General features: G+C 41.7%; 1 protein-coding gene and 1 long non-coding RNA gene across 7 annotated transcripts in view; one reads left to right on the top strand and one right to left on the bottom strand.

Annotated features, from left to right (window-relative positions):
* Positions 1 to 25,665, bottom strand: part of NKTR (natural killer cell triggering receptor) — a gene marked incomplete at its 5' end in the record, with an annotated part of 44,056 nt that overhangs the window by 7,043 nt on the left and 11,348 nt on the right. For both annotated transcript variants that reach the window (XM_027774538.1, XM_014590467.2), the window contains 7 exon segments: positions 1,853 to 4,735; positions 6,203 to 6,348; positions 6,836 to 6,923; positions 18,185 to 18,340; positions 19,716 to 19,935; positions 21,447 to 21,592; positions 22,380 to 22,409. In XM_027774538.1, the coding sequence (XP_027630339.1) occupies positions 1,853 to 4,735; positions 6,203 to 6,348; positions 6,836 to 6,923; positions 18,185 to 18,340; positions 19,716 to 19,935; positions 21,447 to 21,592; positions 22,380 to 22,409 (3,669 nt within the window).
* Positions 1 to 25,665, top strand: part of LOC114009068 (uncharacterized) — a 31,893-nt gene that overhangs the window by 1,814 nt on the left and 4,414 nt on the right. For 3 of the 5 annotated variants that reach the window (XR_003550539.1, XR_003550538.1, XR_003550540.1), the window contains exon 3: positions 6,275 to 6,414. This is a non-coding gene — a long non-coding RNA (uncharacterized LOC114009068). Of the gene's footprint in view, positions 1 to 6,274; positions 6,415 to 11,388; positions 11,885 to 22,158; positions 22,370 to 25,665 lie in introns of those variants that run through there. The other 2 variants (XR_003550542.1, XR_003550541.1) reach the window with 2 other exon arrangements.

The following is a 25,665-nucleotide window of genomic DNA, read 5'->3' as shown; positions in this document are numbered from 1 at the left end:
TGGGCAGACACGGTATGTTTTATACTGGAATTATCTGTTACTCTTATATCTACTTAGTATTTAATAAGACAACCAAAGACTTTAGTAGTACAATCCTGCCCTCTGGATTCACTTGGCTGCCCATCCTTCTCCCCCGACTTGAACCTGCCATTCAGGAATAAAACAACCGCTCTGTACACAGGCTCCTCATGTAATCCCAATGCAGGCTTTTCTCAGGGTACCCTTAGGTTTTGGAAAACATGACCTGCTTCCAGTTTATCTGTAAAACAATGGATACATTATTTCCTGAAAGTATAGCCTTTCATTCAACCCAAAATTATAGTGTCAGACCCTGTGAGGTGACTAAAAGATGAGTAAGACAGTCCCTGACTGGAGTTCACGGCCTGGTGGGGGAGTGAGGCCCAGGCTCAGCTATCACTGACCCCTACCTGGCAGCCACAATCCTGCAGCAAATTCCATGGCCTTTCTAGCCTCGCTGTCTTCATCTATGAAATGAAATACCAGCACTCTAAAGGCAATGGTCAGAAGGTAAGTGCGGGGACTAGCCAGCATTGCCGATAGCTCAGAGCTGAGTGTAAATGGTGAGGCAGATTGTCAGCAAACAGGAAGCTGGAGTCACTCAAGAGGCAACAGCACCTGGCCACAGGAACCCAGAAAGAAAAGACTGGGATTTGCCAGCTCTCTGGGCCTGCTGGGAGCCGGGAAGGAGGAGAAAGGGGAGCTTGGATGAGATGGTCAGAAAGGGATGAGGGGAGCCAGCAGAGGGCTTCCCCTGAAAACATGCCCTGGCACTGGCCATGCAGAAGAAACCTGAAAACCTCCGTCAGTTCAGTGAAATGCAGAGGGGAAGACGCAGACGGCATGCGAGAAACTGAGGAGTAAGTGGGAGACGGTGTAAGTGGCAAAGGGTGGTTCCCTTTTTAAGGAGTCTGGATGAAAAAGGGAAGGAAAAGACTGATAAATAACAAGAAGTGAAAAAATAGCCAAAGATTCCTATTGTATGTTAAGCTTAAAGGGTGAGACTCAAGCACAATATAAGGGACATGAGTAAGAGACAGGTCAAACCGAAATGTTTACAAAGAATACAATACAACTACTTATTAACTCAACACTACCGATTACTTTAGTTTGTAATTGAACAACAAAATCTAAAGACAATAATGTTCACCTTTCCCTCCCCCCCAAAAAAATAAAGCTCAATGAGAAGCATGTCTGTGGGCAGGTGACTGCCTCTCCAGCTCTTTCCTCCACGATGTAAAAGGGAAAGACACGTGAACGATCTCTTACATCCTGCATATTCTACAAATCCAGGATTCCCTGCTAGGGCTGATAACACTGCAAGAGAGTAGCTTCATACTTAAAAGATGGAGAACTCGGGCCAGCTCTGTGGCCTGGTAGTTATAAAGTCTGGGACCAGCAGCTCAAGAAACACGCTAGGCACATGTGTATGTGTGCCAAAATCCCCAAAGAAGGGAAAAATGGAGAAGCGATTGCAGGACCAAGCCCTCTAGGGGGTGATTCCCCCACTCCAGTCTCTTTGTCTGATGTGTATACACACCCTCTAATAGAGAGAGACAGAAAGTGAGAAATCACACACACACACACACACACCCAGGGAGGATGGCCACGCCGTAATCCTTTCTCCTCCATTCTCCTCTCGGGATCTTGGGCATGTACACACACGTGCCCAGAGTGAGTTTAAGCCACCAGGTCGGGGACTCAAACCATGATCGACTACATGGAAGTCCAGTGACATAGCCATTACGCCAACTGCCGGTCCCTCTGAAGTTCTTTTGAGAGAGACAGTAACAGACTCCTTGGGAGAAAAAAAAGGCAAGAAAATATTGCTTACCGGTAAGACGACGTGGAACTTCTCGACCGACTTCTTGAGTGACTATAGGAGACAGACCTTGTTCTGTGCCTTGACTTGGTTTCGGATTTACTCCGAGACCTACTTGGACTTCTGGACTGGCTGTCCTCATCCCGACTAGGTGTCTGCTCATCACTGGAACTCTCCTGATTCCGTGGCCTCCGGTTTAAGCGTGCCGTCTTTCTTACTTCATCAAAGAGAGACCCAGGCCGGACTTTATTCTTGCTCTTGATTTCTATTCTCAAGCCTTGTGGTTTCACTTCCGGGACAGCGGTCAGTGGCTTAGCTTCCACAGCACTGGGTGTGGAAGCAGCAGGTACCGCCAGGTTCCCCACACCCTGCAGGGGCTTCCACTTATTATCTGTGAGGTTGGTCTGGCTCTTGTCAGCCACCTCCCTCTTCCCGGTGCTTTCTACGGCACCGCTCAAGCTAGCAGAACTGCTGTCGTGCTTCCCCACGTCCCCTGTGGACTTGCTTTCCGACACTCCGCTTTCCTGCTTTACTGCCTCTGGTTCCGGAAGTTCCATTTCCACATCCTGTTTGAGCACAGTGCTTACATCTGAGGTGTCAAGCCTTGAGTTTCCTGGAGGGGAAGCCTCCTCTACCTTTGTTGGAGAGCTCCTATCCGGAGTACAAATTTCCATGTTGTCATCTGCTTGAAGCACATCCTCCACTCGGCTCTCTTCAATGTGAGGAACGTTTTGGGGGGCACCAGCTGCACCGTCCTCGGTGTTTAAAGCTGTGGGAGAAATGGTGGGTTTGCTCTCATCGTTAGTAAGTTGGTCAAGGTCCGAAGAAACAGTCACTGTGTTATGCTGACCTGAAGGGCCATCCTCCTCACAAGGTTTCTCCGTTCTCGCAACACCACCTCTGACGGTGTCACTGCTTTCGGAAACTTTTTTCTGTTTTGACTCTTGATTTGCTTGCTTTTCGTTCATCTCTTCCTCCTCCTCTTCACCAAACTCTAGCGGAGGCTGCCAGTGAAATGCTTGTCTTCGTTTCGGAGCCTTGTGCTTTTTGTCCTTTGTCCCTTTCGACTTCTCTTTCACTTTCTTGGTGTGTTCCCGCTTAAGGGTTTCCTTTGACCCACGTTTGTGCTTCCGTGGCTTTCCTCTATTGTTTTCTGACACAGAACAAGACCCCTCGGAATCAGAGGTTGACGACTGCTGTTTGCTCGACTTCCAAGCACCCTCGTCATCAGGCAGTGAAGGATTTGCAGAGTATTTAGTTGCAGATTTGGCTTTCGTGTGAACTTCACTAACCTCTGATTCAGAGTCTGACGTGGCCTCACCTTCTTCCTTATCGGAAGACAGCCGGGAATCATTTTTACTGTTTTTAGTTGCATCTCGTTCTGAATTTGACTCAGAGTCCCATTTACTCCCAGCATAATTCTTCCGTTTAGGCTTATTGCCATTTCTGAAGTGATCAGAAAGATTCTCTTTCAAAGTTTTTTTTTTTGAATGAGGACATTCCCGTTCAGATTTGGATTTGTCTTTTTCTCTGTTTTTCTCTTGTTTCTTACTGGTTACTTCCTTTGGAACCTGCTTCTCTTTTTCCTGGGCTGACTGTGTAACCTGGACACTAGACTGTCCACTGTCTGAAGAATAATCTAAAGATGACCTGCTCTCACTGTACTTTCTCTGACAGGAAGGCTTGTCTCTGCCTTTGATGTGTTTATTACGAAGTGTCTTTTCAGAGCTGCTGTTGTGCCTCTTCTGGGAAGTGTTCTTTTTCTTCCCTCTGGATCTAAACTTCCTCCTGGCTCGCCTGCCGTCATCACTGCTAACAGAGGTGTACGAAGATGATCGACTACTCTGTGAACGATCACTGTATTTGCTTCGTGAGTGGGAGCGAGATGATGGAGATCGAGACCGTGTGTGTGAACTAGCTAGACTACGTGACCTTGTGTACGACCTGGAATAGGACCTACTCCTAGAAGACCTGCTCCTGGACCTGGGAGAACTTTCAGAACTTCTGTCACTGTATTTTGAATAAGCACTTCTATCGCTGTCTGCATGTTTTTCTCTTTTACGGTAGGATGACGAACTACCAGTCTCTTTAGTATTTGCTAAACTGTAAGTGCTTTGGATAGGCAGAAAATTGGTTGTTTTAGCTTTTATTTCCTGAATTCTTTCATAAGAGGGCTTCCAAGGCTTCTGTCCAGGCTTCCACCGTGATGGAGGGGGACTGTCGCTTAACGGTATTACCGGAATATTCTCTGCCACCACCGGCTGCACGACTATGTTTTCACTTTGTGGCACTGCTGCTCTTAAAGGCTCTGCTTTAACTGGTTTACTTTCACTTAACTGAGGAGCTGTTCTTCTTGGGGATTTCGACGCCGTCCTTTGGTGTGCTGACTTGGAACTAGATCTGGACTTTGATCTACTTGGAGACTGTGATGAGGACTTTGACGCAGTTCTTGATCGTGAGCTTCCTCTAGAGTAAGACCGTGAGTGAGATTTTGATCTGTCTGAGTCCCTGCTGGAATGGGTTGAGGAGCTCTGGTCGTCCTTATCAGATTTAGACCAGTCCCTCTTTGATGAGTGATGAGAGGATAATGAGGAAGAATGAGATCTCCTTTCTCTGTCACAAGAGGATTTCACTGGTTGAGTGGAAGATTTTGAGGACTCTATATCAGATAGTACAACTATCTTTCTCTTCTTAGTCTGTCTGTGTTTTCTGCAATGTTTTTGCTTTTTAGTTTTCTTTTTATGCTTAACTTTTTTCTCTTTTCTGCGTTTTTTATGATGCCCATCAGAGTGCCTTGCTGTACTAAGGTCTGAATAGTATCCATTATAGGACCACGATCTGGACCTCTGAGACAAGCTTCTTTCATCCCATCGGCTTGAACAAGGGTCACTTAACCTACAGAAAAGAAAAGAAAATACGTGCAATTATTTATAAGCTTATTTTCTATGTCTTAAAACACACGTGCTGTCGATGAGAAAGCACTGACAAAGCCTCGTTAACAAAGTACTCACTCCCGCCAAGACTTTAAGCACAGGCACAAAACATGAACCCAAGTTACATGTTTTGGCCTTGCACTTTCAGAGACACATAATGACGACTACTAACAGACTGACTTACAAAAGGGTTTTTTTTAATGCTAAGCAAAGAATTTCAACTCTGATGGGAAAACATTTTAGAGAATCAAACCAACTGCTCATAAGAGTACTGCTGACACACTGAGCTCTTGGCTGTGCTTTACCCACAACCCTGGGAGCAATTTTTGGGAGACTCAAACTAAATTTCCAAACAAGTTTGTTGATTCTCTGTAGCTATGGGATAGATGCCTGCATTTTTAAAGAGAAGCCTCTTTTTCCTAAGAAGCTGGCATGACCACTGTTTTCTGTGCCCCACAGAGGTACTCAAGACTTCCCCCTATGGTTGTAAAGTACTAAAACAGAAACTGAGAAAAGGCTTGTGAAGAGAGACCCATGCTTCACAATCTCAGTGGTAGTATCAAGACTTAAGAGTGAGAGTCCTCAGCACCACTGTGTCCAGGCCACTTCCAGGCTGATGCACACGTTTTCTTCAGTCTCTCCATTTCTAGCCACCCTGTAGGATGCCCACAGGTAGAAAAGGAGAGAGTTCTATAATGAAGAATTACACAGGATCCCACGGGCATATTTTTCACCAGCTACTCTGGGGCCACGTCCGTTTCTAAACCAGATATTCTACTGTGGGGTATCACTGAGAGTAGGAGATGGGTACACTTCTGAAGAGGCAACAGCCCTGGGGTCTGAGGTTAATGCATACACTGGACGTGGACTTTCCAATCTATCGATTACTTCATTAATGACTAAGAGACCTGGCTAGGAAAGAATCTTTTATATAATTTTTAAGTCCTGGGTTATTTTAAAAACTGGGTAAGAAATTTATCTTTTTGAGATATAATTCATATTCCATACAATTCTCCCACTGTAAAAGTTTTATTTATTTTATTCATGATAGACAACATATGTGTATGCATGTCAGGGTATGTGGAACACCCTTGGCGTCTGTCACACACTGCCCCCCCACCCCCACCCCCGAGCCCTCCAGCCCCTCAGGATCTGAACCCGTAACTGGCCATGTTGCTTTCAGCCCTGCAGTTCAGGAAGCTGCTGACTTCGCCTCTAAGGCTAGGCCAGAATAAGAGACCTTTAAAAGCCCCCCAAGTTGTTCATCCCACCTAGTTGTTAATTTCACCAAGTATTCCCAAATATATTCCCATTGGTCACAGTCTAATTCTGACTGTAAACCTTTAAAGAAGACTACATAATTCAGTCTCCATCCCCTTAACACTTTACAGAGCGGACACGGGATTGTGCTGATACTGAAAACTCTTACTTATCTCCTTTACTCCATTTCTCTCCACTAGGTGGTCGGTATGCTCTTAATCTCTGCATTTCCTCTTTCCAGTGAGGAGGAGTTTCACTGCTGTCGTCATCATCTGACTCAGAACAAGACCTTGACCTTGGAGGTGTGTGATAGCGCTTTAAAAACAAAGAAGGAAATAACTAAAAAAACGCCTCTCGATCACAGTCTGCCACAGGACAGAGGTAGGTAGACCCAATCTTAGATCCCAATGAAGGGAATGACTCAAGTACCCAAATGATGGCATCAAGTAATTTCAAATATAAGAGATTGAAAGAGAAGGGCTGAGATTCACCTATAATCATCTCACATGAAATTTAAAGTTCAAATGGTTACATTCATTAGCCTAGATTATTTAACACATTAAGATTTCTAAACATACTGATTATTTCACATGTTCATTTCATAGCTAATTAAACCCACTCAAACACAACAGTAAACTTTGATCTAACAGCGGTGCTTCCCTTAACTATGGAAGATTCAATTATTTCCTTGCACATATTTTGCATTATACCTAAAATTAAAATGAGGATTTGCCTACGGGTACAAAAGTTTTCACTTGTGTAGACAAGTGATCTGAAAAAAGAAAAGTCTTAACACACGTACAATTGTGCCCCTTCCTTTAATCTTCCGTCCAGACTTTGATACAGATGGTTTCTGGTCACTTACAATGGGAGTAACATCAGGAATCTTCCTAGAAAAGAATATTATATTGAAAATTTTAAATAAGCAAATGCTAGGCAATTTTGCCAATGTTTAAATGCAGAATTTATGTCCTTATATTATAAAAGCACTGTATTTATCCAAAAGTTCTGTAGAAGGAGGCATTCTATACAACCCAATTTTCTTTTATTTCTTCTTCTTCTTACTTCTTTTTTTGAGAGGTTTTTTTTTTTTTTTTGCTATAGGGCACAAGCGCTCACCGGAAAGACAGAGACAGACAGAGAGAAAGTGAGAAATCACCCCAGTAGAGGCAATGGTCACGCCACAATCCCTTCTCCTCTATTCTCTCTCAGGATCTTGGGCACACATGCACACATGCCCGGCGTGAGTTTTAACCACTGGGTCCAGGACTCTAACTAAGGTCAACTACATGAGAGTCCAGCGACATAGCCATTACACCAACTGCTGGTCCCCCAATCTTCTAAACAAACTCCTTACATGACAAAATGGAAGAAAAAAAGTCACCCAATTGGCAGAAAAACATATTGACATTTAGTACGCATATGCTTAAACACACTACTACCTTAAAATTTCTAGGTGTCTTCTGTCAAATCAGTGACGTTCTAAGGGAACACTGAGGCATTGCTGACCAAGGCCTCTTTGTACTCTGGCTATCTTTACAGTCTGTTTGTCCCTCCGTGTCCCTCACTAAACTATAAGCTGCTCTTCCTTCAATGCTTTCAGACTCCTGACTTGTATGGATAATTGTGAGCATAGGTTTCTTTTTTTCATTATTTTTACATTTTCTTGCCAGAGGGTATGTGTGTGCACCTGAGGGAGAAAGCACCTTCCAGTCAATGCAGTCCGTCACAGTCCCTTTTCCTCCACCCCTGTCAGGATTTTAGGTGCACACAAACACATGTCCAGCACAGCTCTGATGCCACTGGGGCTGGGATCCAAGCGACAGTGTGGGATCTCGCTCCCTAAACCACTGAGCTACAGGGCTAGCTAAGAGTGGAGATTTTTGTGACAACCGTAAGTTTTTAAAACTATTTATAATGAAGTGTGTGGGTGTGCAAACCTGAGAGAGAGACAAAGAGAGGGAGAGAGAGAGAGAGAGAGAGAGAGAGAGACAGAGAAGCACCTCTACAGCACTCATGGCTGGGACCAGAACCACAGTCAGCCACATGAGAGTATCTAGTGCCTTAAGTGCCATGCCACCTGCTGTAAAGGATGACCCCTACAGTCTTTCCTTCCGATCCCCAGCCCACCAGGATCAGCGGCGCAAGCATCCAGTGGAGATTTAAACTGGACGGCATGTGGCTTTGAGCTCCAAGTCTGGAGCTACAACACAGAGGCGGAGACAAGCAGTCTTCTCATACCTCAGTTTATTTTGTATCTATTATTATAGCACAATAACTAGCTTTTATTAGGTAATTACTATGTATCAGCCATTCCACTAATAAGCATCTTTTTTTTGGGGGGGGGTTTGTTTGTTTTGTTTGCTACAGGATGCGTGCACTTGCTGGAGAGACAGAGAGACAGAAAATGAGAAATCACCCCCCAGGGAGAATGGCCATGTCACAGTCCCTTCTCCTCTCTCTTACTCTTAGGATTTTGGGCATGCACACACACGGGTCCAGTGTGAGTTTTAAGCCGCCAGGTCTGGGACTAAACCATGACCGACCACGTGGGAGTCCAACGACATAACCACTGTGCCATTTCCTGGCCCCTCAGTGGTGTTAATTTCATGCCCAATCCTGAGTGCAAGCATCATGACTATCCTTCCCAAATTTTTCCCATCACCCCAAACAGAAACTCTGTCCTCACTAAACACTAACTCCATACTCTCCCTATCCTCACTTCCTGATAACTTCTCCTCTACTTTGTGTCTCCAGGGATTTGCCTACTCTAGGCACCTAATGTAAATAGACCCATATGACCTTTGTCTTTTTGTGTCTGGCTAATTTGAAAAAGAAATTTCCACAAATGTTTTGTCAACAAAATTCAAAATGTAATAATAACAATAGTAACAACAGTATTATTTTTTGCAACACACAGGTATGAGAAGAACAGCATTATTTTGGGGAGGAGTAATTTCACTTAAGTAGGGTTCAAAGTCAGTGTTTCTTATTAAAACAGATCATGCTGTTCATCTGGTAAAACTGATGTGTACTGGGATTTTACATGTTTCGTTGTGAAAGTGCCATTTCACACAGAGGGGTGAGATGCACGGCATGTGAAATGCTGGCGAGCTGTGACATCGCTGTAACCTGCAGTGCATCTCACAGCAACGTGCAGGACAGCGGAGACACCTTTCATGGCGCAAGACCGTTCTCTTACTCTGACGTTCCCCCCTAACATTTTTTTTAGAATTATTTTTATTTAATTTTATTTATTCATTCATTTTATTTTGACCAGACACACACACACACACACACACACACAAACACCCACAGAGACAGAGAGAGAGAGAGAAAGAGAGAGAAATTGAGAAAGCAAGCTGCCAGGTCCAGGACTTGAACCATAATCAGCCATGAGGGAGTGTCTAGTGCCTTAACTGCCATGCCACCTGCGGGTGCCCTCCCCCAAACATTTAAAAGCGTAAAAACTATATTTAGTTCATGAACTGTATCAGGACAGAGTTGGCCAATTTTGTCTCATGAACCACAGTTTGCTGACCCATACCATATTATTACTAATACTGACCTTTCAACTTTCCTATTATCTTTTTTTTTTTTTTAATTTGCAATAAGGCACATGTGCCTCCAGAGAGATACAGAGAGAGACAGAGATAGAAGGAAAGTAAGAAAGCACTTGCTGGGGAGGGTGGCCATAGTGCAATCCCTTCACTTCTATTCTCTCAGGATTTGGGGCATGTGCATGCACACACTCAGTGTGTGTTTTCAAGCCACCGGGTCTGGGACTCGAACCATGCACTTGGCCATGTGGGACCAGCTGTCTTGGATACCACAGCACCAGCTGGCCGATAATCCTCCCATCTCCTGAAAGCCAAGTGGATATATATGTATTTTTAAATTTTGCCAGAGGGTGCATGCACCTGTCAGAGAGTGACAGAGAGAGGGAAAGATAGAGGGAAGCAAGAGAGAACTCCCACAGAGCACGGTTACAGCACAATCCCTTCTCCTCCAACTCTCCCTCCTTTTGGGAGTTTGGACATGCACTCACTTGTATGTGGTAGCCCAAGACTCAGAGAGCATGGTTGGCTAGGAGGGATCCAGCCACCTTAATCAACAGGTCACAGGCCAGCCCAAGATAAAAGGATTTGGTCAATAAACTTAGCATCTTATAAGAAAAGCAGGCCCTGGGACTAAAAGACGGCATAAGGGTTACGTCGCTGGACTCCCACATAGTTGACCATGGTTCAAGTCCTGGACCCAGTGGCTTAAAACTCATGCCAGGCACATGTGCGTGCGTGCCCAAAATGCCAAGAGGAGAACGAAGGAGAAGAGATTGTAGCATGGCCACCTCCCTGGAGGGTGATTTCTTGTTTTCTGTCTCTCTGTCTCTCTCAGGCATGCACTCACAGTATAGCAAAAAAAAAAAAAAGTCTCTTTAGGGAAAAAAGCTCCACTAAAATTCATTCATATACTAGAATATTTAATAATGTAAGCATTATCATGTTAATCTATTAATTCAGAGTACATATCATTTCATAATAGCTTTTTGAAAGTGGAAAACAGTAGGGTTTACGAATACCTAATGAACTAAATAATAACCTTAAATAGAGACTTGATGATAAACAGATACACTTGTATGACTTCTCACCTTTCAAAATGACTGTTCAAAGGAGACTTACCAATGACACCAGCTATTTTGGTACTTTCTGTTCATACACTTTTTAAAAATAATCCTAAACTGGGACCAGGTAACCCATGGCTAGCCACATGGTTCTAGTTCTAGACACACCGGTAGCGTGAAAAGCATGCATGCACATGCCCCAAATCCCATGAGGATAAAGGGAAAAGAGACTGCAAAGTGGCCATCCCACCTGGGGAGTGAGTGACTGCTCACTTTCCTTCTCTCTGTCTCTCTTCAGTGAGTGCACATACCCTGTAGTAAAAACAAAACAAAAAACTTAGAATAAACAAAACAAACAATAACAAAAATAATCCTAAACTAGAGTCTAACATACAAAATAAATCTAACACTACTTTTTTTTTGGGGGGGGGAGGTTTTCGCTATACGGCGCGTGCGTTCACCAAACAGAGAGAGACATAGAGATAGAAAGTGAGAAATCAACCCCCGGAGGGATGGTCACGCCACAATCCCTTCTCCTCCATTCTCCTCTCAGGATCTTGGGCATGCACGCACATGCGCCCGGCGTGAGTTTTAAGCCTCCCAGTCTGGCACGCGAACCGCGGTCGACTACGTGGGAGTCCAGCGACATAGCCATTATGCTAACTGCTGGTTCCCCTAACACTACTTTTAAAAAAACAAATTTAAAGCCATGCATTCCTCCCCAATCCTTTCAGGTGCCCAGAGCCCGTTGGCTTCCAGGTCCCTCGCCCACCATCATTCCTTGCTCCTGCTTGGCAGAAGAGGCCAAGGCCTCTTTTGAGAACTACTGAGGCCAGAGATTGCCTTGGGAACTACCTTCTCCCTACCACTTCCAGGAGACTGCTTTAGACCTTTAACTGCCTTTGCTCACTCAGGAATACGTTCAACTTCACCGTGCCCTTAGTGTAGGGTGCGCCTTGTGTGCCATGCGACCCCTACTTTCTTCCTCAGCTGAAACCCTGCAGCTTAACCTTGGTAAACCTGTTCTCAAAAAATTGGAAATCCATTGGAATATCCAGTTCCAGCGATAGTAGTGCAGAAATAAGAAAGAAACGTATAATCCATCAGATGACCAGAAACCAGCACAGAGGCACAAGAAATATGAGAAACCAAAAAATGTCTCTCCCCCAAGGAAAAGAACCCCTTCATCATCCACAGACAGTACAACTGAACTCAAGAAAATGTTAGATAAATGGGAACCAGCAGTTAGCGTAATGGCTATGTCGCTGGACTCCCACGTAGTCGACCGCGGTTCGCGTCTCGGACCCGGTGGCTTAAATCTCACGCCGGGCGCGTGTGCGTGCGTGCCCAAGATCCCGAGAGGAGAATGGAGGAGAAGGGATTGCGGCGTGACCATCCCCCCTGGGGGGTGATTTCTCGCTTTCTGTCTCTATGTCTCTCTCTGTCTGTCTGGCGAGCGCACGCGCCCTACAGTGAAAATCTCTCCAAAAAAAATTTTAAAAAAAGAAAATGTTAGATAAAGAATTCAGAATATTCATAGTGACAAAACTAAACAAGATGCAAGAGATGAGAGACAATGAACTCCAGAAGGTGCAAGAGAAAAGAGACAATGGAGGAGATGAGGAAGTCCTTCCACGATTTGAAAGAAGAATTAGACACAAAAAAAGAATCAAACAGAACTATGAGCAATGAAGGCTATTAATACAAGAAATCAAACCTCCCTCAAAAGTATTAAAAGCAGATTAGATCATACAGAAGATCAAATCTCGGATGTAAAAGACAAAACTTCTGACCGAGAAAAAAAATCACCCAAAAAAACCTGAAAAAATAACCAAAAGAAATTAGTACAATAAATGAGAAATGCTAGATACCATTAAATGCCCAAACATCTGAATAACTGGTATCCCAGAAGGTGAAGAAAACTAATAAGGGCATTGATAATCTATTCCATGAAATATTGGAAAAAAATCTTTCTACATCTAGAGAAGTGACACTCATATGTCCACTCCCAAGAAATACACAGGACCCCAAATAGAATCAATCCAAGAAGATCCTCTCCATAGTGCATCAAAGCCAGATTGGCCAAAACCATAAAGACAAGATACTAAAATTGGCAAGAGAAAAATGTCAAGTTACTTGCAACGGTTATCCCATCAGGCTATCGAACCTCCTGGAAACAATACAAACAAGGAAAAAGTAAGAAGATATATTCAAAGTGTTAAAAGAGAAACAAGTTCAACCCAGACTACTATATCCAGCAAGATTATCCTTTATATGGGAGGAAAAAATAAAAACATTCTCAGATAAACAAAACTTGAAAGAATTTATCAACACCAGACCAGCTCTTCAAGAAACTTTGAAGGGAGTGCTGTATCAGGAAAAGTAAAGACAGACAGAAATAAGAGAACTAAAAACAACCAAGAAAATGGCCAACTTAATGGTAGGGGCAAGTCTGAAAACAGCAATAATGTGAATGTCAGTGAATCACATTCTCTAATAAAAAGACACAGGTAGGCTGAACGGATTAAAAAACAGAAACCCTCTATCTGTTGCCCTGGATAAAGACATACATAAAAGCGAAGGGCTAGAAAAAGGTTTTCCATGCAAATGGAAACCAAAAAAGAGCTGGAGACACGATACTGATTTCAGACAAAATAGGCTTTAAGACAAAAACTATAAGGAGAGACAAAGAAGGGCATTATATTGTAGTAGAAGGGCTAATTCATCAAGAAGATATAACACTTATAAATATCTATGCACCCAACTCAAGAGCACCCAGATATGTGAAGGAAAGACTGCTGGATCTAAAAGGAGTGATGGACTACAAACACACTAATAGTAGGGGATCTCAACACCCCACTACCTACTTTGGACCAATCATCTAGACAAAAATAAGCAAAGAGATACAGGATCATAAATCAAGTGGACTTAACAGACATCTATAGAACCTTCCACCCAAAAACCACTAAATATACATTTTTCTCACCCCTACAAGGAACCTTTCTGAAGACTGACCATGTGATAGGGTGCAAAACAAGCCTTTACAGATTTAAAGGCACAGAACCTATACCCAGAATCTTTTCCCAGCAAGGAGGAATTAAACTTGATATTAATTTCAGAAGAAACCCACAAAAATACATAATAATATGGAAACTAAATAACCTACTTCTGTATGACTTCACAACTACTGAAGAAATTAAGACCGAAATAAAAAGGTTCATGGAGACCAATGATAATAAGTACTTAAGTTTTTATAATCTATGGGACACGGCAAAACAGGTATAAAAGGGAGGTTCATAGCAATTAGTACACATAAGAAAAGGCCCAGCAGGTGACTTGGTGGTTAAGGGCGCTGGACTCCCACATGGCTGCCATGGTTTGAGTCCTGAGCCTGGTGGCTTGCTTTCTCATTTCCCTTTCTCTCTCTTGATCTGTCCTTCTCTGGTCAAATTAAAATAAATAAACAAATAAATAAAGTTAAATGAAAAATAATTAAAAGAAAAAAGAGAAAAAGATGGAAAGATGGCCATGGATAACCTAATATCATGTCTCAGAGAACTGGAAAAACAACAAAAGAAAATCAAAAAAATGTTAGAAGAAAAGAAATAATAAAGATTTGAGCAGAAGTAAGTGAAACAGAAAATAAACTATACAGAAAATAAATAAAGCAAAGCTGATTCTCTGAAAAGATAAACAAGATTGACACACTGTTAGCTAGACTAATTAAGAAGAGAGCAAGGAACCAGATTAATCAAAATCGCAATGAAATAGGCAGTATACAACAGACACAACAGAAATAAAAAACAGCACTAGAGGATACTAGGAGCGAATATACACAAGAAAACCTGGATGAGATGCACAAATTACTGGACACATAATCTACCAAGATTCAATCAGGAAGACACAGAGAAAAGCCCTAGTCCCAATGGTTTCATTTCTGAATTCTACAAAACTTTTAAAGAAGAGTTAACCTCCATTTTACTCAAGTTATTTTTAACGATCCAAAAGGAAGGAACCCTCCCAAATCCATTTTATGAAGTCTCCATCACCCTCATCCCCAAACCAGGCAAGGACATGACAAGGAAAGAAATCTATGGACCAATATGTCTGATGAATACAGACGCAAAAATTCTTAACAAGATACTAGCAAATCGTATTCAACAACTTATAAAAAAGGTTATATATCACAACCAGGTGAGCTTTATTCCAGGGAATCCAGGGTAGTTTAACATACACAAAACCATAAATGTAATACACCATGTTAATGAAAAGAAAGATAAAAACGATATGATATCAATTGATGCAGAACAAGCATTTGATAAAATACAACATCCCCTCATGATTAAGACTCTCAGCAAAATCAGCATAGAAGGGTCATTTCTCAACATAAGAAAAGGTATTTATGAAAAACCCACAGCTGACATCATACTGAATGGGGAAAAGCTGACAGCTTTCGCACTAAAAACTGGTACAAGACAAGGCTGCCCACTTTCTCCAATGCTTTTCTGTACAGTACTGGAAGCCCTAGCCAATGCAATCAGAAAAGAGAATAAAATAAAGGCATTCAAAAAGGGAAAGAAGAGGTGAAACTCTCTCTATTTGCAGATGACATGATTGTATACATAGAAGACCCAAGGGTAACCATGAAAAACCTGGAAGCAATAAATGAATACAATAAAGTAGCAGGATACAAAACCGACATACAAAAATCTATAGTATTTCTATATGTGAAGAAAAGCAGACTGAGGTAGAACTTTAGAAAGTAAGCCCATTTACCACGGCCACAAACAGTTTAAGACATCTAGGAATAAATCTAACCAAAGAAGTAAAACACCTCTACAGGGAAAACTATGAAAATCTAAAAGAAATTGAAAGGGACACAAAAAAGTGGAAAGACATTCCATAATCCATGTTTCTGCATTGGAAGAATTAATATAATCAAAATGGCAATTCTACCCAAATTAATCTACATATTTAATGCAATTCCACAAAGATATTCTTCACAGATTTAGAAAAGACAATCATAGAATTTGTCTGGAATCATAAAAGCCCCTGTATTGCCAAAGCAATAGTGCACAAAAGTGGAGTAGGTGGCATCTCACTCCCTGACATCAAGATACATTACAGTTGGGATAATCCACAAAAGTGGAGTAGGTGGCATCTCGGCATCTGACATCAAGATACATTACAGTTGGGATAATCAAAACAGCATGGTGCTGGCACAAAAACAGATATGCTGACCAGTGGAACAGAACAGAGACCCCAGAAATAAACCCCACAACATACAGCCAACTGATTTTTGATAAAGGGTACCAGTTAATCCAGTGGGAAAAGAAAACTTTCTTTAGCAATTTGCTAAAGTGCGGCATCTGACATCAAGATACATTACAGTTGGGATAATCAAAACAGCATGGTGCTGGCACAAAAACAGATATGCTGACCAGTGGAACAGAACAGAGACCCCAGAAATAAACCCCACAACATACAGCCAACTGATTTTTGATAAAGGGTACCAGTTAATCCAGTGGGAAAAGAAAACTTTCTTTAGCAATTTGCTAAAGTGCTGGAAAATTGAGTATCCATCTGCAAAAAGATGAACCTGGATCACTACCTCTCTCCATTAACAAAAATCAACTTAAAGTGGATCAAAGATATAAACCCAAACTATAAAACTACTGGTAGAAATCTACTGGGGAAACTGGGAGACACTGGGTTAGACAAAGATTTCTTAAATAAGACCCCCAAAGCAGAGGCAATAACCCCCAAAACAGACAAGTAGGACTACATCAGATTAAGAAATTTCTGCACAGCAAAAGACACAGTAATTAGTATGACTCGACAACCCTTGGAATGGGAGAATATTTTTGTAAACTATGCCTCAGATAAGGACTGATAACCAGAATACACAGGGAACATAAGCGGCTTACCTCCCCCAAAAAATGATCATCCCAACTAAAAGATGGGAAAATGAACTGAGTAAGAAACTCTCTAAGGAAGACATACGAACAGCCAAAAGAAACTCTCTAAAGAAGACATACGAACAGCCAAAAAGCATATGAAAAAATGCTCAGCATCCCTCATCCTAAGGGATATACAGATCAAAATCACGGTGAGATACCACTTAACCCCAGTCAGAATGGCTAAGATTTAAAAAAAAAAAAAGGTTACTGCCGACTATGGTGAAAGGGGAGCTCTCCTGCACTGTTGGTGGGAATGTAAATTAGTCCAGCCACTGTGGAGAAGAATATGGAGGTTCCTCAAAGATCTACATTTGTAGCTCTACCATTTGATCCAGCCATTCCACTCCTGGGTATCTATCCAAAAGACAGGAGAACACTGGTTCAGAAAAGTGCTTACACATCTATGTTTACTGCAGTATTATTATTCACAATTACTAAGACATGGAACCAAGGTTCAGAAAAGTGCTTACACATCTATGTTTACTGCAGTATTATTATTCACAATTACTAAGACATGGAACCAACCCAAATGTCCACAAACAGATGAATGGATCGAAAAGTATGGCATGCATACTCTGAAATATTACCAGTCATTAAAAAAACAAGATCCTGGCATTTGATAAAAAGTGGATGAATATGGAAGATTTACTGCTGAGCGAAGCAAGCCAGGCTATGAAAGAGAGATCATTTATCTCCACCTAATATATACTGACTATCCCCACTCTATGGTGTGGGGATTAAGAGAATTAGCGGATATGGAAGCATGGAAAAACGGTTATGGAGACTGCAGACAATGTTGAAAGAGGGTGAGGAAAGAAATTAAGGAGAAAAATAGAGAGGCAAGACATGGGACACAGAAATGGATTATCTGTTGATAACGTATCTTCAACTGGACTGGTATGAAGTGCATTCATGTTGGGTAAATTACCAAGCTAAGTGATATACAGTGAAGTGATTGAATGTATAAAATAAATTAAGATGAAAAATATTGCTTTTATAATAAGTGTTGTAAATAGACACAGTATATACAATTATTTTTATCTTTGAGTTAAAATAATTACAATTTGTTTCAAATGAAAATAAAATAAAGCCATGCATTAGCTTTTCCAATGCAGATAAGTTATTACAGAGCAAGTTAACAATAGTAACATGTTTATAAAAGTAAATTGTACGTCCAATCGAGAAACAATTAAGTTTGCATTATTCAAACTGGAACATGTTTCATCACTGGATTGGATCCAGAGTTCAACTAACCCTTTATTCTGAAAACCAAAACCCTATGTGTCTAAAGAAAGGCCACAGTAGCAAGATCAATAATGAAATCTTTCCATAACTTGGTAAGAACTTCTGCCCTAACCAACTTGCCCAACGTCTTCTTCCTACCGGCAGAATGTGAATTCTGAAAGGTAAAACAGTATGTTGTCGTTCAGTAATCTGGTATCTCCCAGAATATCTTTCAAAGTGTTTTGACATCAGGTCATGTTCAGTAAATGAGTATGGAACTGCAATGAACTCATAGAGCTCTCTATCCAAGAAATAAAAACACGGAGGGTTTAGTCATCCTACTTACGGCTCAGGTTCCACGGCAACGACCGGCATATCTCTTCTCAGCAGAAATCGGTTCTCAGGCACCGGAGGAATCTCTTCTGGGCGGACCACAGGCTTTTCTCGTTTTGCATTTGAGTCCACTGATCTTTTCTCCTTAGTATCACTCCTCTCAGAGTGACTTAGAGAGAACAAACCAAGTCACCAATTAAGATGCATAATGCTTGCATTTTGCAATAATAAAAACGTAAAAAATTAGATATTAAAATGGTAGCAAAACTCTTGATAGATTACAAGTATCAATTAAGGCTCTATAGTTTTCATAAAGAGAATATATAACACATCAATTTTTCATCAGTGAAAAATCCAGAATACTAAAATTTTGATATGAAACTTGTCTATCTTAATTTTTAAAAGAGCTTCAAGGGTTATTTTCATCTGAAAAGACAAAATCTCTGATATAAAGAGTAGTTATGCTACTCCTATATTTGCCACACTGCAATTTCGATAAAGTCCGAAAGTGCTATCTTGGGCCAGTCCTGTGGCCTCCAAATTAAGGGAGCAAGATTCCAAATATTGACTGCGGTTCAAATCCCAGCCCTGGTGGCTTACAAACATGCCAGATTCGTGTGTGTGCATGCTCCAACTCCCAACAGAAAGAAAAACAAAGAAGGGACTGAAGTGTGACCACATGCCACTAGGGGGTGCTTTCACCCTATCGCTAGTCAACGTGCATGCCCTATGGCAATTCAAAGGCTGTTTTTTTGCAACAAAAAACAATAAAGCTAAGTTTACAGAATTACACATACTTTTCCCACTCCAGTATGTTTGTTTTTAAGTAGACTTCTTCGGTGTTTCACACTTAACCTTTTGGGTTTTAACAATACACAATAAAACTGAGTTTACAAAATTATACACATTGAGCCAGCCTGTGGCATGCGTGGTGGTTAAGGTGGCTGGATCCCAACCTGGCTGGCTGTGCAGTTTGAGTTCTGTACCCAGCAGCTTGAAAAGCACGCCAGAGGGACCAGCAGTTAGCGTAATGGCTATGTTGCTGGACTCCCATGTAGTTCGCGGTTCGCGTCCCAGACCCAGCGGCTTAAACTCACGCTGGGTGCATGTGCGTGCATGCCCAAGATCCTGAGAGGAGAATGGAGGAGAAGGGATTGCAGCATGGCCATCCCCCCTAAGGGGTGATTTCTCGCTTTCTGTCTCTCTGTCTCTGTCTTTCTGGCAAGCGCATGCGCCCTATAGCAAAAACCTCTAAAAAAAAAAAAAAAGAAGAAGAAGAAGAAAGAAAAGAAATGCATGCTAGACATGTGTGTGCCCATAATCCCAAGGGGAAGAGAAATGGAGAAAGGATTGCAACATGACTATTCCCACAAGGGGTGCCTTCTCTGTGCATGTGCCCTCTGAGCAAACATTTTAAAAATAAATAAATAAGCAATTTAAAAAGGAGTGAATTTAGAAAATAATATAAACAGAATTACTCATACTTTTGCTATTCCAAAGTGTTTGTTTCTTTAAGTAAGATTTCCTAAGTGTTGCATACTTACCCTTTTGGGCTGATACGTTTATTCCTTGGCTCTTCTGAACTGCTTGCTTCCTTTCGTCTCTTTTTAGAATGTTTAATTTTCGCTCTCCTCTTATGTTTCCTTCTTCTGCTTCGCTCAAGTTCAATTTCGCTTTCTGAAGATGATTCTGAAGAGGAAGAAGAGTTGGAAGAAGAATCCGAGTCTTCTGAATGAGTTGGTTTCTTCCTTTTTCTCTCAAGAACTTTTAAGAAATAGTTGTAAAAATTAGTACTGGATTTTAGTGCTTACTGTTCAGAGAAAAACATGTGATTACTGAAAATCACAAAATGTCCTCTTAAATATTTTAAATCAACCTCAGGTTAATAATGTAATTGTCGGCAAGACTGTAAGGAAACAAAGCTCTGCCCTCGTGAAGTCTACATTCTAGTTGGGTCAGAAAATAAATAAATAAATAACTGTATAATATAACAAATAAAAGAGTTAAGACAGAAGAAGGGGGAAGAGAAGCTTACAGGAAATAGGAGAGTAGGAGGTAGTGTAAGGTAACATTTGAGGGGCTAGCAGGTGGTGTGGTAGTTATGGCTCCAGATTCTCACATGTCCAACCACAGTTCGAGTCCCGGACCTGGCAGCTTGATTTCTTACTTTCTCTTTTTCTCTGTCTCTGTGGTGAGCACACATGCTCTATAACCAATTAAGTAAATAATAATAATAATAAATTAAATTTAAAAAGAATATTTGAGCAGAGAACTAAAGGAGGCAAGGGAGGGAGCATTTCGCTCTCTTAATGAAGAGGGTTCCAGAAAGAACCACCAGTACAAAGTCCCTGAGTGCTTGGCAAGTCTGAGTAAAGATCAATGGGGCTGGAAGGCAATGACTGAGGGGAACAGGTCAGAGAGACAGCACTGAGTCAGACTGCCCAGCGCCTTACAGTCTACCATAAAGACCTCAGCTTTGGCTGATTGGGAAAGGACCCGCCGGAGGTTCAGAGCAGGTCTACCATAAAGACCTCGGCTTTGGCTGATTGGGAAAGGAACCCCTGGAGGTTCAGCGCAGGATTAACAGAGATGTAAAGCAGTTTGAAAATGATTGCTCTGGTTGCTGTTAAAGACAGATCTCAGAGGGTCAAGGGTTTAAGCAGTGAGACCGGTGAAGAGGCTTCTGCTGCTAAGCAAAGATTACAGTAGAGCAGGGACAGAGGCAAGGTGAACAGTTGCGCGGCTGAGGCAATAATCCAGGAATAAGGTACTGGTGGCTTGGATCAGGTTGGCTGAGAAAAGAAGTGACAAGAAGAGTAAGATCTGACAAGATTTTTTTTTTCTTTTTGGGCGAAGGTTTTTGCTATAGGGCACATGCGCTGGCCAGAAAGACAGAGAAAGACAGAGAAAGACAGAAAGATAGAAAGAGAGAAATCATCCCCCAGGGGGGATGGCCACACCGCAACCCCTTCTCCTCCATTCTCCTCTCGGGGTCTTAGGCATGCATGCACACGTGCCCAGCCTGAGTTTAAGCCATTGGGTCCGGGACTCGAACCGCGGTCGAATACATGGGAGTCCAGCGACATAGCCAGTATGTAAATTGCAAGTCCTAGATCTGACAAGATTCGACGATGGTTTGTATGTAGGGTATGATGAAGAGGTGCAAAGGCTAATCTATCGTACTCATAGGAGTTTGTCCTACTACTGAAACCTAGGAGTATCTTTAAGGTAAGGTCTCTCTATCCTAGCTTCTTCTGGCCTCGAAAAGCTCTTACCATCTTTTGTTGACTTTGTGGCAAGGACCCCACAGTCAATAACTCGCACATCCGCGTAAGGTCTGCTTGCAGCATCAGTTTTCAGATTTTCAATTTGTTCGATTACTTCAAAACCGGAAATAACGAGTCCAAAGACAACGTGCACCCTGTCACAATACAAATTCAAGAAATAACTGGTTTGATGATTATGCTATAAACAATAATCAAGACAATTGTTATAAATGACATGTCTACAGACCTAAAAATAAAACCGAAGTGTTTGATGCATGAGCAACTAGAATAAGACCTTGAATGGGCTTCATAAGAGGAAATAATGATTATGTAAAAAAGGGCCTTAATTTTGTGTCTTCAAAACAATGGTTCCTGAGACCAGCAGTTAGCGTAATGGCTGTGTCGCTGGACTCCCACATGGTTGACCATAGTCTGAGTCCCGGAACTGGGGACTTAAACTCACGCCGGGTGCGTGTGCGTGCGTGCGTGCCCAAGATCCCGAGAAGAGAATGGAGGAGAAGGGATTGCAGCGTGGCTATCCCCCCGGGGGGTGATTTCTCGCTTTCTATCTCTGTCTGGCGAGCACGCGCACCCCATAGCAAAAAAACCTCTCCCCCCCAAAAATAAAAACAAAACAAAAAAACCCCACTGGTTCCTAACCACTTTAGAGTAAGGGAATTTGGTAACAGACCACTCCTGATACTCAAAAACCTCCTTACAGGGCGAATCAAAACTGTACGGCGGAGCAGCTCCCTCGTGAGCACAGGTTAAAGACCACTTCAGTGACATCAAAGCCATGGGGTCTCAAAACTCCTGCACCCTGTGACCCTTGGGGAAGAGCGTGGCTACGAGAGCCTAACCCAGAGATCACGAGCAACCCCTTCAAGGTTGACCCACGGTCCAATCCAAATCCCTCCCCATAGTGAGAATGTTAACTCTTACCCATCCAGGTGTGGGGCAGGTTTTGTGGTACTGTGTAATAACCATCAACACAAAGAAGATGTCCACACGATGTGTTCAGGTGAAGAGGGCAGAAGGGTTTAAACACGGCATGTAGAAGATAAAGAAGCAGAGATAAAAAGACGGGGGAAAGTTAAACATGCTACGCCTCGAACCTTAAAAACCCCCAAACGGCAACAGAAGCCACTTTACTGACTTTAATAAAACATCACTCAAGATTTTACTAAGTGACAAAATTATCTCAGACTACATATATGTATACATAGTACATATAAAAGGTTTGATCTGACTTACATTCATAAATATAGAGCATAATTACATATCGAAGTTACTCTCAAATCCAAAACAACAAAAACGTAAAAAACCCTCAAAGCTTATTAGCATAATTAAATGATAAAAAGCACCTGTCCTTTGCCTTATGGAGAGAAACCATTCAACACTTGCCCTCTACGTCACTGAGTTCTATGCGTTACTCCTCACACTGAGCAGTCTGCATCCTTTAGGCAAGCAGAGGAGTCCTGGTTTCAGAACTTCCTGCCCCTCTTCCTTCACCCCAGGTAAGCTCTGCCATTCAGAGCACCTCTGAAAACGCGTCTATCAACACCTCTAATAACAAAGCAGACAATCATGGATAATATTATAGACACTTTTAAGTTTCCCTGGCCCAGAAAATACCTAACTAGCTTCTTCGACAGAAACAAACTGTCACATGTCACTCTTGAGAAGCCTATGGGATACATCTGATTAATACTGTGGACCTAAGGCTGTTTTTCCCAGATCCTCACACTGTGAATTACAGTGGAAAAAATTCAAAAGCAGATCATTAGACTCAGAATTATATACACAAACCATCTTAATTTATAAGAATGAGAAACAGATATGTGAAAGATAGAAAAAGGTCACTGGGTAGGCCAAATTAAAGCAACTGAATGCACTAAAATGTCCTACAGAAATGTTTATATTGCATTTTAGGGCAATTCTAAGACATATAAGCTCAATGAAAACAATTTCAGTCTTTAAAACAAGGCTAAAAAAATCTTTTATGCACAAGGAACTGTACTGCATATTTATACTAACATTAAGAATATTCCGTCCTAGGGGCCAGCAGTTAGCATAATGGCTATGTCGCTGGACTCCCATGTAGTTGACCATGGTTCGAGTCCCCAAGCCGGTGGCTTAAACTCACGCCGGGCGCATGTGCATGCGTGCCCAAGATCCCAAGAGGAAAATGGAGGAGAAGGATTGTGGTGTGGCCATCCTCCCTGGGGGGGGGATTTCTGTCTGTCTGTCTGTCTCTGTCTTTCTGGTGAGCGCAAATCGCCTATAGCAAAAAAAAAAACGAAAACCTCTCTCTCTCTCAAAAAAAAAAAAAATAAAGAATATTCCGTTCTATAAAAGCATGACAGAATTTAATTTAAAATAATTAAAATGTCTACTTTCAAAAGTTCAGTGGCTAGCAGGGAGCATGGTGGGTAAGGCACTAGCCTAGCACTGGCCAGCCATGAGTCACGGACATGCCAGCCTGAAACTCACACTGGGCACATGTGTGTCATGCCCAAATCTCAGGAGGAGAATGAAGGAGGAGGGAACTGGAGCGTGGCCCATCTCCCCTGGGGCTGATCTCTCACTGTCTCTCCATCAAGCACATGTGCCCTTTGGCAAAAAGGTAACCTTACAGTTCCAGAATTTTAAAGGAAACCTTGAGTTTTCAAGCCACAATTCTCAAATATCCCATAAAAGATTGAAAAGTAGAAATACAAGTCAGTGTAATTATAAAAATATAAACAGGCAGCAAGAAGAAAGTAAAGAAAATCTTGTGAACCGGTGAACCACTAACGCTAAAACCATTTAAACTCGCATTTAGAAATCAGTTGGATAATAACTTTAAGTTGAAATTGTGCTTCCAGTAATATAAAACTTTAACAAAGCATACTAAAGATAAGAAATTAGTACATGAGCTAGTAATTGACTCCATTATATGAGAGATGAAAAGTATGCTTTTAAAATGGTGACAGTTTCAGGTGGGAACAGGTAGTGTGGTGGTGAAGGCAAATGAAGACAGGAACAATTTTTTTTTCTTTCAAGGACAGCTTTTGCCTGCTTGTAATGCCTACACTGATGCAAACAGTTTTAAGTTCCTATTTCACATCTCCCATTCAGGGTGCGGAAACATAAATTTGTACTTAAACTGGGTCAGATTACATATTAAAAATACGGAAAGTATTTAACAAAGAGAAGCCCTCTGGGGTCTTAGCCTATACTCCAGGAGGACTCCCTGTGTGAAGCAGACTTCCTGGCACTGTGCTGAAACTAGGCATGTAGAAACAGAGGACATGGCCAAGGAAGGCTCACCAAAGGGCAGGGAGAACGATATGCTCGGTCCAGGCTAATCAATTTTGCTAAGATGGGCGAGGAAACCTCATCCCACTAACTCTTAAGTGTATCGATCTTTCAAAATTAGAAAGCTGTTCAAAGAACAGTACAGAGGTGACACACGGTAAGTGAAGACTTTAAGCAAGCTTGAGACTATCGCAAATGTGTAAGCTTACATATGCTTATGAAAACACACCTAAAGGAGAAACAACACAAAAAACATTCCAATCATAAAACCTTTCAATAGCATACATTTTTCCTCTTTCCTGTCATTTAGAAAGATCGATTTCCAGCTACTCCCCAAATGAATCTACTTAAAAAAACAGAGGCCTTCAAAAAGTTCATAGACAGTATGTATTATGAAAAAACTGTACATGAATTTCAAAATATTTCAGCACCAAAATAAATTCACATTTTAATTCCATTTTCTATGAACTTTTTGAAATCCCTCATATGTGCAAGTCTTCCTATAAACTTTGTAAATCCTAGAAATGGAAAAGGTCACTATTACTCCAAAAAACAATCTCCATTTTTATACCATTATCACAGGAGCTTCCAGCCTTTGCTGAAATTACTAGTTCTGCACTGAAATGAGATCTAAAACCATTAGATAAGACAAAGACAATATCCTTGTATTTTAAACAACTCTCCCCTAAGAAGACGTGTATAAACTTGGAAACGAGCCACTAGAATTAAAATACACTCCCCAAGTATAACCATGACAACGGAACACACCTGTTTTACATGTACTGCTGCTATGCAGATCAAGCAGAACGTTTTTTCTTTTTTAATGTTTCAATGCACATAACATTAGGATTACAGAGATAAAGGCAAAGAAAGAAAAAGATCCTTAGAGTAATGAGACATTACCTTTGGAGCGCACGGTGTAACACTC

Source organism: Tupaia chinensis, unplaced genomic scaffold (assembly GCF_000334495.1).
Source record: "Tupaia chinensis unplaced genomic scaffold, TupChi_1.0 Scaffold000451_2, whole genome shotgun sequence".
Taxonomy (NCBI): domain Eukaryota; kingdom Metazoa; phylum Chordata; class Mammalia; order Scandentia; family Tupaiidae; genus Tupaia; species Tupaia belangeri.
The sequence above is the reverse complement of the archived record's forward strand: the minus strand, read 5'-3'. Positions and strand labels throughout refer to the sequence as shown.